The sequence below is a fragment of the Euprymna scolopes genome, chromosome 18 (genome assembly GCF_053919585.1).
Source record: "Euprymna scolopes isolate OS-2025 chromosome 18, ASM5391958v1, whole genome shotgun sequence".
NCBI lineage: Eukaryota > Metazoa > Mollusca > Cephalopoda > Sepiida > Sepiolidae > Euprymna > Euprymna scolopes.
In genome coordinates, this window is record NC_136499.1 from 29,430,422 (window position 1) to 29,448,352 (window position 17,931).

At 33.2% G+C, this 17,931-nt stretch overlaps 1 protein-coding gene across 34 annotated transcripts in view; it reads right to left on the reverse strand.

Annotated features, from left to right (window-relative positions):
* Positions 1 to 17,931, reverse strand: part of LOC145297554 (serine/threonine-protein kinase mig-15-like) — a 1,203,941-nt gene that overhangs the window by 1,094,415 nt on the left and 91,595 nt on the right. For all 34 annotated transcript variants that reach the window (XM_080143552.1, XM_080143554.1, XM_080143544.1 and 31 more), the window contains exon 3: positions 17,556 to 17,612. In XM_080143552.1, the coding sequence (XP_079999678.1) occupies positions 17,556 to 17,612 (57 nt within the window). The remainder of the gene's footprint in view (positions 1 to 17,555; positions 17,613 to 17,931) is intronic.

A 17,931-nucleotide genomic window follows, 5' to 3' on the forward strand; every position in this document is an offset into this window, starting at 1 on the left:
TGCATGCCTATGGAACTCTCTCCCGTTTGCCTGTTTCCCACCTGACTACAACTTGGATATCTTCAAGTCCAACAAACAAATTCCTGATAAACCGCCCCCTTAAGTATGACACTATCAGATTTCCATTACTAATGATTACTACGATATTGTCTCATTGATTACTGTGCACGCAATAACTCTTATCCTCGAATGGCCTCCGAGCCTTGATAAGTGGTGACTCCCATGTAAAAAAAAGGATTAAACGTTTAATCTCAAGAAAAATTTTACCTAGTAGTTTATCCATTACACAGATCCGTTACAGATTCCAGAGTTTGACAAGATATACCTTAAGATTGGAGATTACATCCGCCGAAACATTGTGCGAATTAAATTCATGATGAAAGCAATAAACTGAACAATTCACATAATACAAATTATTGTCATCTCAAAAATTCATAAAAATAAATGCTCACCTATCTTCAGAGTACAGTGCAATTTGGTGGAACATCATGAGAAGGGTATTAACAAAATCCCAAATGCTTCCACACATTCAAATACAAATTCATACAGTGTCAAGCATAAAAACAAATGCAAAACATGAATTTGGGGAATATATTTAACTTACACTGACTTGTGAAACTATGTTAAAATGTTGGAATGAATAATCAAGATTTAATAGATATAGAATGCCCATTATCTTCAATAAAACATACTTGAAAGAATGAATGCTGCCTAGCTAGATAAAATAGTGGAAAAAGAAAGAAGAAAAAAACCTTCATCAATCACTGTGTAATTCTCCACATGTAAACTGACAAGTGAGTGGTTTGAACAGTAGGCATTAATTTATTCACAGATGGAATATAGTTAAATATATAAATGGTAGCGGTTAGTGTTAATTATTACAACTACTTTACTAACCACCATCAAAAATAACAAAATCTTCATGCTCTCTTCTATTTTCATCGTTTTATCCATCCCCGAGGCATGGGTTATCACAAGCATAATAACCGATAGATATTCCTTATTATGAACAGTTAGGGGATGTGGAAGATATCAAAGGCTCTGATGGGTCAAAGCAAACAGTATTAGATTTTAAAATAATCAGCAGTTATTGAATTGAAAGCCACAAAATAGATAAGTGCCTAAGGGAAAGCTCTTCTTTATTATCCTCAAAATGAAAAAATAAACAGCCTAGAAATGTATGATGCAACTGACCAATCTAGGTAGTGATGGATTGCAGAAATGAGTAAATTAATATATTAAGTATATTTAACACAACTAAAATTATGTTGAGATACAAATTTCTGTCAGATCAGTATTCAGCTTGGCCAGTGCTTAGATGAGTGACTATTTAGGAATACAACGTTCTGTAAACACACACACACACACACACACACAGACACACACACACTACCCAGGTATATAAATGGGCATCAGTCTTGCTGGGATGATATCAGTAATTTTTCTGCTTAATACTATGACCTGCAATAAGATTAACTACTACTACTACTACTACTACTATGTATGCATTAGTAATTGTATCAATTTTATTGAATACTAGCAGATGTACTCGGTGTTGTCCAGTATATTAAAAACATAACACTAAATTCCTAAAAAAAAAAATACATAAATAAAAATAATTAAAAAAAAAAAAAAGAAAGGAAAGAAACTGAGACAAGTTGTGAAATTGTTTTATCAAAACTAGGGTTCAATTGTTTTGCATGCGAGAATTATGGACTTTGTAAACAGTTCATTTTTAGTAAGTAAAAGAAGGAAAAAAATACTCAAACTAAGATCGAAACCAAAACCTAAAGACAGTGAATTTCACAATAATCCTTAGGCCAGCTTGATCTTTAAAGTGTTTTCAAACCTACTTATTCTTAACATAATGAATCTGTCATGTGAAGGATTCACATATGCACATTCATGAAACAGTTAGCAAGCAGATAAAAATCCAATCTCTCTACACACATACTAATTTTTCAATTTTGACTCCCTAGCAGCATTTTTTACAGATGAAAACCTATTAAAAATTTTTCCACATTTGAATACCCTATATACCAAATTTCAAGTCCGTACATTAAAAATTCGTTCAGTATATATAGGTTGAGAGTTGTCCTCACACACACATTCTCGCTTTTATAAATATACTAGCATGGATACCTGGTGTTGCCCGGGTGGACATGAAGTTCTGTTTGGACGCAGCTGCTTACTCCATCGTTACCCCCCACAACAATTTCAAAAATAAAAGAACGGATAAAAACACGAAAATGTAATCGCCCTAAAAAAAAAAAAAGTATGTGAAAACCTGCCCCACCACATATTTCGGCAAAAGGGATACGAAGGTAAGAAGCTATTCTCTGGATATTGAGCACTTTTTGATGACTATACCAGTTTAAGTTAGCATTTTTTAATGGTGCCTCAGTCGAGAAAGATTTCTCATTATGATCTGTTGCAACGAAAACTGAAAACAATTCCGTTTTAAAAATAACTACTTATTTATTTTAACTGTTATGTTATAAAAATGAATTAAAAAAATGCAGCAGTTAACCGCCGATAACCCTGTTTAAATATTAAAACTGTAAAAAAAAAAAGTTTTTTTTAATGTAAATGATAGAAAGTTAGTTTGCTTTTTGTTTATCGTCATTGGATTGGAATTTTTGTTTCTGTAAAATAAAAAGTTAACCTTCAGGTTACTTAAACCTCTGATGAAAAAAAAAAAAAAAAAAAAAATCGACATAAGGAAACTTTCTGGTTTTAATAGAATTCATCTGCTTAAATTACAAAACAACCCTGTTTAAATGGAAAAAAAAAAACTTTTTGTTTTTGACTTTGCAAAACATGATTGAGTTTTTCAAAGAAAAAAACATCAATGTTTGGTGCATTTACGTCAGGATGCTGATATCTTCAGACAGTCCGATCTGATAGCACCGGCAGCAATATGTAAAAGCAATAGTGTCAAGAAAGGGCAATCTTTTATACAACCTGTATATTGATCATGTTACATGGAATTTTATTAATTCTTTTTTTTTTCTCCATCTCTTGTTAAGAGCAAATCATAACCAATTCCCGTTGGGAATGATGTGGTTTTCATGCTTCACATTCTCGAAATTTCTATTTCTAGATTTTTAACATTATTATTGCTCTTGGCCGTCCAAACGTGACTACTTCTGCAAAATTCACCAGTGAATTGACGTCAATAGACAGATGTTCGACGAACTTGCATAATAGATGTGAACCAGAAGTGGGGGTGGGGGGTCATTGCACCGAGACATCCAACTGTCTTAGTGAATAAAGACTTGTGAATATTGACTGCACAAACGAAATATAGATCATCTTAATAGTCAGATTATTTGATTATGCAATACAAATGTATATATACTATAAGAATATCAATCTCAGGATGGGGAAAATTAATTTCTTCTAACAAAAAAGTTTTGCGCCATTTTTATATCCTCCAAGAAATATTAAAATCAATATATAATAGTACTAAACCTTATGTCTAGAATCCTTATCCCAATCTTGATCAAAATCTGTTACATGATTTTGATTTTAGAAAACTAAGATTTAAAAAAATAAATTGAAATTCAGGCGACCTTTCTTAATTAGCATCTATGAATCAAGTTCAAGGCAAATCTGAAATGTTCGCATTATTTTGATTCTTCAGATTACCGATCTCATTTTGAGTTTTTTTCACATTACAGTCCATGTAACCTTGGACCTTCTCCAGTTGTATCTTGTCAAACTTGGGAATGTTTCTGTCAGACTGAAATCTACACGGAATTTTGAATGGAACCCTTTATTTACTTCATGGGACTAGCATGCTCTTGTTGCGTCAGTCATGACGGGATAGAGGTTCTACGTAATTCACAATTGTATTTTTCTGTCACCCACACTGAGGATTGAATCTTCAACCTTAAGGATCTGTGGCACAGAGGCTAAGGTACTTGGAAAAATTCAACTGCAAAGTGATATTTCAAATATTTTTATGCCATTATCACAGGTGCAAATCAAAGTAGAAATTGACTTTGCACTTCATGCTTTCTGCCAACTCAATTCCTGGCTCCAGTAAAAATCTGAGAAAAGGTATAGCAGCAAAGACAGTAAAGTAAGAAGTAGTGCAAATAATACTCCATTATTGCAGTTAGCCAACAGTAGAAAGCGTTAGCTGATTGAAAACTTTCAATCATCATTGCCTGCATCTCATTCTCCATGTCCAATGGCAGAACTTCCTCTCAAACAACATAGGATTCTGCAGCAAAATTAACCCCCTTAAACACAACATCCTCACAAGACGTCTGCACTGGCTGGGTCATGTCTATCAGTGTTAATCAAAAGTGTTCACCTAAGAAGCAATAACCCCCCCCACACACACACACTGTTGGAAAAAGGTGATATGGTAGACAAAGAAAAACTAAAACTGACCTGAAACTCAACATGGGCTGACTCCTGTATCTATGGTTACACTTGATCGGGATGTGAGGGACACAATTGTAAGAATAGATGGAGCTGGCTTAAACTCATAACAGGTGATTTTTTTTTCAAGTACAAGTACTTTCCCCTATTTGCATCAATCTATATTGAATTAAACCCACATTACGATGTCTAATGTCTAGCATGTTTCATAATGATAGGCTTATTAGTTCAGAAATTAACCCTGTGTGTGTGTGTGTGTGTGTATAATATATATATATATATATATATATATATATATATATATTATATATATATATATAAACATGATTATGCTGTGTGTGATATACACAGTGTGTCCAAAAAGTCACTGAAGGGTTGAAAATCTTTGCCATTTTACCATTAATGATTTTTTTTTTTTTTTTCTCTATTTCAGCTATTTTACAGATAATATTTTGGAAATTAATTATGGATAAGTATAGCATTGAACAACATACGCAAGTTGTGAAATTGTTTCACCAAACTCAAGGATCAATTGCTTTGACTCGAAGAACTTATCGACGGCATTTTCATGTAAGAGATAGCCCAAGTCACAACACAGTTCTAAACATTGTTCAAACCCTGCAAGAATTGAAGGAAAACATCAGGAATGAAATAAGGGAGTTAGATCGCAATCCAGAGATTCTGCAATCTGTCATGAATAATGTTTTGGAAAGAGAACAAATATGCGAAGCTGAAAATGGGCAACATTTAAAAGACATTATTTTTCATAAAGATTGTTTGAAATTTGCATTAAAAAAAAAAAAAAATCCCAATGTCTTAGATTGTGTTAAAATTACAGAAAGATACCAAAAATAATCTGTTTAAGTTCAAAACCCTTCAGTGACTTTTTGGACACCATATATAATTTGAGGTTACTATTTTCCGGAGGGTAATACAAGAGTGCTCAATACGAAAGTAGAGCAAGGTATACTTTCAATCTGTTTTTACATAAGCAGTAATGTGTTACTACACAGTCATGAGCATGTTTCTCTCTTCTAGTATTTAGTAACTAGAGATCTCTTCAGGCAACAATGCTTATATTCAAAAGCGAAATTTCTAATTAAAAATCTTGCTTTTGAATATAAGCGTTGTTGCCTGAAAAGGTCTTTAGTTACTAAATACTAAAAGACCAAAACATACTCATGACTGTGTAGCAACACATTACTGCTTATGTAAAAACGGACTGAAAGTGTGTGTGTGTGTGTGTATATATATTACACACAGCATAATCATGTTGACACAGGTTCTCGCCAAATCACAAAAGTTAAGCAACGTTGAGCCTGGTTAGTACCAGATCGGTGACCATTTGGGAATTCTAAGCATTGTATGTGCTCTCTACTTATCTCAGCATTGTTACCAGTCGTCCTGAACCTCCACCTACAACTGGCATTTAACAACATTGACTCAGGAGAGGTGTAGTTGGAGATTGCGCAAGTTTTGCCACAAAAGTTCCACATGTGGGCATCCTTACAGTCAGTCCATAGTCAGTCAAGACTGAACGAAGTTATCATTTACCCCCCCCCCAAAAAAAAACGGGCCCCGTGTACACTTTATGTGGTATCTCCATTATTTATTCACTGATTGCCCTTATTTTACAGGACATGGCAGAATCAACGACCATAAGTACACCAAGACCCCAGTGTGAGCTGGGACAAAGAATACACTGTGTTAAATTTTACTACAACACAGGTTCGTTTAAAAAAAAACCAGAACAGTTTCATGCGTCAGTTCGAATGTGAAAAGGCTCCATCCAAAAGCAGAATTCAGAACTTGGTGGACCACTTTGAGAAGTATGGGACTGTGGAGAACCTTAACGCTGCCAGAGAGAACCGTCCAAGCCACTTGGGACACCCTAAGAAGCGAACAGCCGAGCTGGTCGAAAGAGTGAGAGAGTCTGCCTAGCAGAGTCCAAAACGCTCTGTGCGTAAGTGAAGTCAGTCCCTTGGTATGTCCCGTGAGACTTGCAGGAGAGTGCTGGTGAACGATATCAAGGCTTACTCATACAGAATACAGATGCTGCAGACACTTACAGCCTCAGACAAGAAGCAGAGGAGGACTATGGCAGTCGAGAAGATCGAGGAGACACCAAGTTTCTTTAACCTCCTTTGGACCTCAGATGAAGCCCACTTCCATCTTGATGGAAAGGCAAACTCCAAGACAACTGTTTTCCGGGGGTCCTCCAGGCCCAATGAAGTAGCCACCACGCCCCTGCACTCTCCTAAGTGCACGGTGTGGGCTGCAATCTCGGCCAGAGGAATCATCAGACCAATCTTCACCGAAGAATCTGCCGCAGCAGTGATAGTCACCAAGGAGCGGTATGTGGAGGTCCTCAAAACCTCCAAGAGTGAGCTCCAGACCATCTCCCCATCACTCATGAGTAAGTTCTGTTTCCAGCAGGACGGAGCAAGTTCTCACACCTCAAACCTGTCCCAAGATTGGCTGAAAGAGAACATCGGAGGCCGAGTGATCAGTCTCAAGACTGATTTTGAGTGGGCACCCCATAGCCCGGACCTAAGCCCCCCAGAACCATCACGGAACTCAAGGAAGCCATCAGGGAGGAGATGAGAGCCATTACCAATTCAGTCTGTAAGAACGTCATGGACAACTTTGTGCTGCGCCTCAAGAAATGCACGGAGGCTGAATGGAGGCCATCTAGAACATATGCTGTAGAACGGAGAAAAAAAGGCCAAAGACCCTAGTGTTTTGATGTGATGTTTTGAATATAATAAACTAGTTATGACCAAAGTTTCATTTCATTCGGACAAACCACTAAGAAACGAGACCTAATTAGAGTTGGGGCCCGTTTTTTTGGGGGGGGTCACCTTGTGTGTGTGTGTATATATATATATATATATATAAAGTAAGATTTCTACAAGAAAGAATTGGTAAAAAAAATCTTAAGGAGAAAATACTTTAAAATAAAATATAGGATTTTTAAATATTAAACTAAATAATTAGCTTCAGCATTTCTTCCATCTCTATATTAATAAAATGATCTCTATTTTTCCCATGCAGCTATAGTTTCAATAGGAACATAAATGAACTCTTCCTAAACAAATTTTTCTCACGCACCAATTAATAGCATTTCCTAGTGCGCATTTCAATAAATTACACAGAAAAAAAAATGACATTTATTCTAAAGAAATTGCTTCTCTCCAAGACAGTCCCACAAAGAAGGTAGCAAAGAGTTTCACCCTATTCATCAAGTCCTCTCGTTTCAGATTTTTTTTTTTTTTTTTTTTTTTTTTTTGTTAATACAATTTTCACCCCAAACAAAACAGTGCCACTTTGAAGTAGAGGGCTACTATCGGGGACATAAGTTGGAGGGATATTATGAAGGGAGAGGAGAGTAGCAAGATGCCTTTTTACATTACATTTGAACTTCTGCATGTCAGTACAGTTGGGAAAGCAGATTACCGTTTATCTTAACAAGTATAAATATTTTGAAGGCTTCGCTTTTTTTTTTTTTTTTTCACCAATACTAATTCCTATATAATACACTACATTTTAACCAAAAAAGTAATAAATGCCTTCTCATTTTCATTTACATTCTAAATGGAGTCTTGAATGTATTTGCAGAATAAATATTAGAATGCTTTTATTTTCACGACTGCTACCTGCCTAAAAATAATACTTCTACTTATTCCTAAGAATTTTGATTGAATAAACGAACACATCGCATCCAAAATGGGTTCTTCGCATGATTGCTATGTGAAAGTAACTTAAACATTCCGTACGTTTCCCCATTTCCATTATGACTACTGATCAGAATAAAACTGTTTACGAAAATCAATAGATTTTCTCAAAGATATTTCGATTAACAAGTCATGTATGAAACTCAACTTTTTCATCGACATTTCCATAAGACATCATCACGTTACATTTTGCTCTAAAGAATCTTCTAAACCACTTCAATTAAAAACGAAATACCGATGCCCTTTTTTCAATTAAAAAAACTATCATAAACCACAAAAACAAATATCTTCCATTACTTTTAAATACTTATTTTTATACAAGAAACAGAAGAAAAAAACGTCTATTAACTTTTTATGAATGTTTTTATAAAGAAAGAGAAACAAAGAACAACGATTACTATCATAACAAAACAAAAAAAAAAGTATACCAGATTAAGATCTATGAACAATGAAATCTAATACCTATTAACAATGTACTAATATATTTTATTCTTATCAAGAACTGAATTTGAACCAACCAGATTGTTGAAGTCAAAGTTGGATTTGCAGTGAGGTTTTATTATGGAAGATAACATTAGGATGAAAATATTTTGGTTAAAATTGTGTAGAGTTTAAAACAAAAAATTCAAACTCTGATAATAAGTATAATTATGCTCAGTATAACTTCTGTAGAACCGCATGCACACAGACACACACATGATACCGAATTCTCTCTTTTTAAGGAGAAAAAATATCGATACTGAATCTTCATGCTTTTCATTAAACATTTTTTAGATATCCCAATTAATTTGGAAACAGATTATTTTTCATACAAAATATTTTTCCAGGAAATAATACACTTTTATCATAAAATATTTTATTTAAAAAAAATCTGGACCTAAATTATGACATTCTTTTACCATTGTCCATAAATTGCACAGGTACAACTTTTAAAAAAATCTGGACCTAAATAATGACGTCATTCTTTTACCATTGTCCATAAATTGCACAGGTACAACTTTAAGGAATTTTTTTTGTTTATTTTTTAATAAAACAATATTTGCATGCAGAACCTTCTTTCTTTTCATTATTTTTTATTAAAACAAAATAATTTGAGTTTTTTCATTTATTAACCATGGTATTTGTGAAACCACTGTTACTAATATTGTGTAATATCAAGAAAAAAATTTTAATTTCTGTGGATCTGCTATCATTATTGGCTCTGTATTTGTGATGTCTCATTCAAGGTTAGACATTTGATTTAATTTACTTTGCCAGGCAAAACCAGGACACAGGTAACTAGTTTACCAAAATTTCATTTCAAATTGTTCGGGGGGGGGGGGTATATAATCATCTATAATTCCACAGAATATAATAGTAGGAATACACTTATCAAATTCTCCTAAATATTCTATCAAATAGACCCTAAAAATACCCCTGTAAATTCATTCTTCTACCATTATTCCTAAATTTATTCATTTCATTCTTAATTTATTTTTTTACTGAGAAAGATTTTGTTTTTAATCAGAAAACGCCAGGATTGAAAAAAAAAAAAAAAAGTATATATTCATATATTATGCAAAAATTTACATTTGTTTTATGCTTAAAAATATTAATAAAAAGAAAACGATAACCTTTTAACATTTACAAATTTATTAAATTAATTTTAATTTAATGAAAGCCACATTTTCATACAAAAGATCTTAGAAAAGAAATTTTTGATTATTTTTACCTAAATTTTGTTTTAAGATATTTTGTTTGCAAATGTGTTTTTCATTAACCACTAACACATTACTTCAGAGGAGGAGAGGGAATGAAAACAAAAACTTTCCCCATAAACAAAAAGTTCTTCATAATTAAGAAAGGGAGGCAGTAAGCCAAACGCCTTGATTCCTGAAATTTCTCATAATTATATCTTGCATTACTTACTAATCCTTTATTTATATTCCGTTTTGTAGAACTGTTCCATTAATACTAGCAACAATAACCGCAACAGAAAAACGATCGCTATCAAGTATTTGATGCTTATTGGTTGCAATACTGAATACTGATCAGTCAATTGTGTTTCATAGAAGTCTGATTTTGGTAACCAATCAAAAAAGGGTCATTCTGGGATCCGGGTAACTGTTATTATCTATCTATATATCTATAAAAGTGAATGTGTCTGTGTGTCTGTTAATTTTCAGTCTACAGACTCGAAATTTGATATATAGGGTACTGAGATTTGGGAAAATCGATGTGATCGGTTTGCGGCCAGATATTTCACTGTTAAGTGGTCAAAGTTCAACAATTTGAACTTTGAGAACTCTACCAAACTCCTCCAACAATTTTGGGTCTAAACACTTGAAATTTTAGATAGAGGTTCCTTGGATATGGATCTAACTTAACTCAATTTGCGCCCAAAACAATACATTTTAAGGGGTCATAATAGGGGTCAAAGTTTAAAAAAATTTGCCTTTTTTTTTTTTTTTTTTTTTTTTACACCTCCAAACAGCATGGCAACGCCGGGCACCCATGCTAGTATATCAATAAAATTGAAATTGTGTGTGTGTCTGGATATTTCCCTACCAAACTACTGTCAGTTTTCAGTCTACAGACTTGAGATTTGACATAAGGGGTATTGAGATTTGGGAAAATCTTTTTAAGAGGTTTTCGGCCAGAAATTTGGTTGTCAATCGGTCAAAGTTCAATGATTTGATCTTTGAAAACTCTACTAAACTCCTCCGCCAATTTTGGGTCTAAACGCTTGAAATTTTAAATGTAGGTTACTTGAACATAGATCAAACTTTTTAATTTGATTTGAGCCCAAAACAATAAATGTTAAGAGATCAAAATTGGGGTCAAAGTTTAAAAATAATTTGACCTCTGCGGTCTCTACCAGATTACTCAACCAATTTTTGGTCTAAACATTTGAAATTTTACATAAAGTGTATTTATACAGAGCAAGCTTTTTAATCGGTTTTTGGCCAAATATTTGGCTGCCAAGGGGTCAAAGTTAAAAAAAAAATGTGAGCTTTGCAGTCTCCAACAAACTATTCAGCCAATTTTGGAGTATTCAAATATTCAGCAAATGTTTTAATCAGTTTTGAGGCGAAAATTTGGCTGCCAAGAGGTCAAAGTTAAAAGAGTTGACTTTTGCAAACTCTACTAAACTCCTCCGCTAATTTTGGGTCTAAATAATTGAAATTTTAGATGTAGATTACCTGGACACTAGTAAAACTTTTTAATATATATATACATATGCACATAAAGTAATGAAAGTACATAGGGCTCAAGCAAAGCCGGGCTGAACTGCTAGTTAGCTATATAAATGAGAACTTAAGTACAGCCATTAATCATGAAATCATAAAGGATCTCTTACTAGATATCTTCAAAATGTTTTAATGAATGATATCTCTTTGTGGGGTAATCCAGTGAACGCAGAAATAAACATACAAATAAATGACAGGACTGTATTTTAAAGTTCATGATGTTGACTATCTTATAATTTATTCCTTTAATTCAGTTGACATTTACAATTCTTGACAGTATGTTTCGTAGTTCAAAATCAATCATTTAATTATATCAATCAGTGAATCTATTTTGCCCTTAACTCATCAGAAGGAAATACAGTGCGTTTTGACATTAAAATCCGAAAATTGGAAGAGAAGCTGTAAATACCTTATGTTTCCATTATGCCATTTTTTAAATATATAAGTATAATATATGTATTAATATGCTTTTACTTTCATTTTGTGTTAGTAAAAAAATAAGTTATAAGAGTTACAGCCATTATTATAGTTAGAACTTTGCTAAGATTTGGGGGAAGAAAAAAAAAAAAAAAAAAAAAAAGCAAGATCAGAGCTCTATGAAATTTATCTTTATTTGACCTTTGATAACGAACTATTTTTATTTACTAGCCAAATAGAAAAGTTACTAACCAAACCCCCATGATTTTTGGAACATGACATCTCCATGATATGAGTATGTGCATCAAAGATTTTTTTTGTATTTTTTTTTTTCTCAAAATAATTCTAAATATGCACTGAATTATGTTAAAAATTGAAGGTATAAACATTCGAATTTCTTCAGGTGTTTTTTTTTTTTAAATACTCTTCATTAAAAAAAGAAAAAAAAAAGAGCACAGTGTTCTATTAAACTTTAATTAATCAAATAATTTAACTATGCTTGCTTTATTTTTTAAAAAAGGTGGGGGAGGGGGTTGAAAAGACATTTTTCACTCAGCAATGAGCTTTGGAAGATTATCAGTAAAAAAAAACAATCCCCAAAAGATAAGCGTTTTATCATTTCTAGTTGCAACTTCAAAAAAAAAAAAAAAAAAAAAAAAAAAAAATTATTTTTCAACCACTCGCAAATGCGACGGTTTCATTCACAATGTAAAGCCCTGAAGGCGCACACAATTTTAGTACTATATAGATTATAAAGTGATGTATTTATATATTTGACAGATCTTGTAATAAAGACATAACTGGGGATACTGCATTATTTACAGATTTTTTTTTATGTTTTTTAACAAAACGGGTGCATTTTTTTTTCTACGATGTTTCTATATTTCCTTAAAGGAATGAAACATGAAGAATCTGCTGTTTATGTCTTTCCAGTTAGTATTTGTTTTCTTTTACAAATAAACTAATACAAATAAAAAATATAGTAACAAAGGAAACGATGTACCTAAATATCATTCTAATATTAGTCTGACCATAAATAAGCAAGCAGAGACAGTAAAATGAAACAAAGAAAAAGCATAGTTTAGATTCAGAGACGCAGATAGAAAATTGGCTGAAAAATACCAAATTTACAACTCTAGATAGAGTTGGTTTTTACAAAAACGGAACTCTGGATTCCCAACCGAGACTTCTAGTTTCATGAAACATTCAGTTATTGATAGCCAGGCTTTTAAATAAACATATTTACCTCGGTAAAAGAAGTTATATTTACATCAGGATTGATTTGTTTGTCTATAAGATTACACAAGAATCACTTCAATGTTTTGACTAAAGTTGATACAAAATTGGCAAATGACCAAAGAAGAACCTATTAAATTTTTATTAGCAGCCAAAACGCTATCCAAGAATGATAGTCTAGCATCTTTTCAAGGGATTCTCAACCTTTAATTAATAATCTTAATTTTATAATATTCAGCATCTTTCTAGCATTCTTCATGGCAAATTTGATGCAAGCTACAAGGTGCCTTAAATAAGTTTGCAGATTATCTTTCTACAGGCATTTAAACTTGTCCTAGACTCTTGAAAATTCAGTATGTTATTGCTATACATCTTATGAGATGACTGACCAATTTTCATGATTTCAGGTTCAAATGAACAGCAGGAATTGGAATACACCCTACTAAAGCCCGATTGTCACAGCTAGTGAATTTCAAAAAAAAAATCTGGACGTGAGGACACTTTAGAAGAATGATATGCAATAAAATTGTTTCAAACTTGGAAAAAATGCCACAGAAACGTATGGAAGGTTTCAGACTGCTTTTAGACTATCTTGTATGAATCGAGCATCAGTTTTTGAGTGACATAAGAGATTCAAGGAAGGCAGGAAGTCCATGAGGGATGATGAGAGGTGTGGGAGGAGTAAGAAAGATCAGAGTTGATTGACCAAATAGAGAATTTCACGGATAAGGACCGTCGTGTGTCAGTGTGGGAACTGTACACACAATTATAACTCCATCCTTCTCACAGACTATTTGACAGGGATAGGCATCAAGATAGTTCCTCACCCTCTCATAGAGTCCAGACCTTGCTCCCTGTGACTTTAGGTTATTCCCTAAGCTCAAGGGAAACCTTAAAGGTTGTCGTTATAAGACAATTGAGATAAAAGAGGCTGTGACAAGGGTCACTGACATGCTCACACAACAGGATTTCCAGAAGTTGTTGGAACGGTACAACAAGTGCATTGCAGCCAGAGGAGATTACTTCAAAGGGAACTAGAGTTTCATGTTTGTACTATAAATAAAAGTGCCCATACGAAAAAGTCTGGAAACTTATTGAAAGCACCTCCTACTTCAAATGGCAGAACAAAGTTTATTTTCACTAAACTAATAAATTCAAACGAAAACAATTACTTAAATAAGAGTTCAATTAAGAAACTGTACTTTTTTTTTTTTTTTTTAGAATTACGGCAATCCAATTGACAAAACTTTTTTGTTAATTGTTTTAAGAGACATATATCAATGTAAACATCACAAAAAATCATAATCATCATTCAAAAAGAATTGCATCAAAGCTAAATTTAAAATGTCTGCATGAGAAAATTTAACTTTGAGATTAATTTCTATTTTAAAATCTTTCTATTCTTCCTTCTGCTGTTCTGTCCTCCACTTAAGAATATTTTATGAAAATTGATAACTTGAGGGAATCTTTTCTGATCCTTTCAATTTCTGTCAAGATGTTGTTTTTTTTTGGGGGGGGGGGGGGGATTTGTATTGGCCGAAAGTCAACTGTATTAAAATGTAACTTGAATAAATCTAATATATAAAAGGCTATATATATGGCATATGTCTGTGTCCATCTTTTCAAACTTATCGCCTCAAATGATAGGATTCTTTATGGACTGTTCTTTTACGAGTCTTTAGCCAGTTAAAATAGTTTTTAAGGGGTCAAAAATGGGTTAAAATTGAAAAAAATCCTTATACATTTTTGTACATTCATCTTAGTTTATTTTTAATTCTAATTTTTAATCAGTTCATATGCATGTACCGTTGGCACAGTGGTAACGTTACCAGCTTTGAATGCTACAGCTTCGGTTTTGATTCCAGCCGATGACACTCAGACGCTTTTTTTTTTTTTTTAACTTTTGAAATCACAACTATAACGACATATACGAAATCTGGACAAATTAAAATATCATATTCAAGCGTATAACAATAAAAGGAAAAATAAAGAATAAGCGAGTGGGAAAAAATGGCATAAATAACTTTAAATATTAAAACTTTAAAAATCGAAAAAAAAAAAAAAAATGTCAGATATATTGGTGTGAATGTGCAACCTTAAGATAACAACGCTGCCACAACAACCACTGCTCTACCATGGAATCAGCAAAGTAACATCGTTTTTTTTTTTTTCTATTTAAACCAATTCAAGAACGTTTTTCGCACATGCATGTTTGGCTAAATTGTCATGAAGGAACGATTTTTTGCTACTCTCCTTTATTGCAACTGCCTATTTCTATAGGAAATAATTGACCTTTTTTTTTTTTTTTTTTAAATTCTCACATATTATTCGACCGAGACATCGCATTAGACGATACCGGTTCCGATCCGGTCTGATGCTGCTAAGAAAAATTTTAGGCAGACATACAAACATACGTTCAAACAGACAGGTGACATTTATATAATGGACTAGCAGGGGGTACTCTGCGTTGACTAGGTGTTTAGGTGTGAGTGTTGTGGGGGGGGGGGAGTAAATCAAAACAAAAGAATAAGCGAAGTAATAACCCTGTTTAAATATTATAAAAAAAAAAAAAAAAAAAAAACGTTAAAACTTAAAAAAAAAAATCGTTGTAGGTATGTGTGTTCGGGGGGGGGGGGGGGTAAAAAAGTTTTGGTAGGTAGGTAGGATTATTCCCGCTGGGCCAGCAAGAGAAAGTAACTAAATGTTTGAATTTATTTAAGCATTTATAACGGAATTGAAAGGTGCGCTCATTTAATGAGGTCAAATAGAAATAGCGCAGTTAACTTACTGTGGGGCAGTTTTTTGGGGTTTGTTTACCAAACTTTGGCTGGTATTGTTTCCCCAAGATGTTGGGGTGGGGCGAGGGGGACCAGCTCACCATAAAAAAGGGATTGTCCAAATTGAATGAATAGCAATTGTCTAATATAAGGAGTTATGAGTCATTGGTCATTGCTACTGGTGGTAGAGAAGGTTTCTTGTAATTATTGAAGGAAATGAGTTTTGTTTTGGCAGCATTGAATGTGACCATCCATTTATGTCCCCATTCCACTACAGATCGGAGGTCATCCTCTAATGCTTCTGCCATTTCTTTAGATATGTATTCATTTGTTTTCCTGTCGTGTCTGTTATAGTGTGTTGTCATCAGCATGTATACCCATCTCACAGGCAATTTTGTCAGGGAGGTCATTTATGAATATTAGAAATAACAGAGGTCCAAGGATAGACCCCTGAGGCACTCCCGCATTTATATCGTATTGTTTAGATGTACAACTGTCAAGAACAACCTGGATTTTTCTCTTATCTAAGAAGGATTTAATTATGTCATGTATTCTTCCAGTGATACCATATGATCTGATTTTCCTGAGAAGACCTTCATGCCATACCCTGTAAAAAGCCTTAGATATATCTAGAGCTACCGTTCTACCCTCCCCCGCTTTTTCCAATGACTGGTATATGCATTCTGAGATTACAATTAGGATGTCTGCTGTTGAACGGGCTTGTCTAAATCCATATTGTTGGTCAGTCAGAAGTTTAGCATCTGTAAGGTGATGGACTAGAGCTTGGTTAATTATTGTCTCAAATATTTTGGCGAAAAGTGGGAGGAGGCTAATGGGGCGATAATTTACTGGGTCAGTTTTTTTGCCAGAATTCTTGAAAACTGGTACGACAGAAGCAGTTTTCTGGCAGGCAGGAAAGTAAGATTCATTTTCATTATATATATATATATATATATATATATATATATATATAGAGAGAGAGAGAGAGAGAGAGAGAGTGATCAATGAAGCATGACTGACTTACTATGTTGTCAGCCCTGGATTATGAAAAGCCAACAATCACTGGTATGTAACATTGCATTGCGGACACAGCTACAAAACACCACACCATGGTTATGTATTGATCAGGAGTAAAAGAAGCTTCCAAAACTTGTCCCATTGGATATATGAAGAGAGTTATAGACAAAGCAATATATTGGTATATATGGATTTATTTCTTAATTTCAATAAGGAAAAAAAAACATAATTGGGAGGAGGTGTTATAAGTTAGGTATAAAGAGTATTTATGATACCACCTCCCATAGAGGTCTTTTTCCTTATTGAATTCACAACTATATATATATATATATATATATATATATATATATATATATATATACCAACATATTGCTTTGTCTTTATACATTTAAGCTCCACCATACTTGTTGAGCTCCATACACCTTGATAGGTCTACATTTAAAATGTTCAATACTTCTTTAACCCCTCAAATATATATCATCCAAGCGAGATTTAAGTTTGTATATCATAGACATTATTGTACATGGTACTTTGATGATCAAACATACCCATGGCCAAAACCTCTTGTGGCTTATTAAAAGCAGAGGTTATTCCAAACATGCTACCAGACACTGTATCAGATTTTTCAAATCATACCAATACTTCTACATATGGATTTTATTTTGGTTAGAAAACGTTTTTTTAAAGAAATGAATAAAAAGAATTGATATATATTAATAATAGTAGTAAAAGAAGCTTCCAAAACTTACCTCCGTTACATTCATTACTTTGATAGCGGCTAATTGGCCAGTTTTGGTATGACGTCCCTACAACCAAAGAAAAATGCGCAAAATTAGACTGAAACTAAGAAAATAAAAATAATAAACTAAAACAAAATATTTTGAAATGAATCTTCACTCAAGCATTTTCCATAAATACCATTTTTATAAAAAATGATTATACAAATGACCACAACGATATTTACAGTTTGTGTGAGAGGGTGTGTATGTATGTATGATTAATTTGATTTTTATGGCTCATGAATTTATTTAGAAGCAAATACATATGTAAAAAAACTCAACCATTTCAAACAGAGATCAATTTAAAAAACTGAACCCAGATGACATAAACATGTATCACAAACAG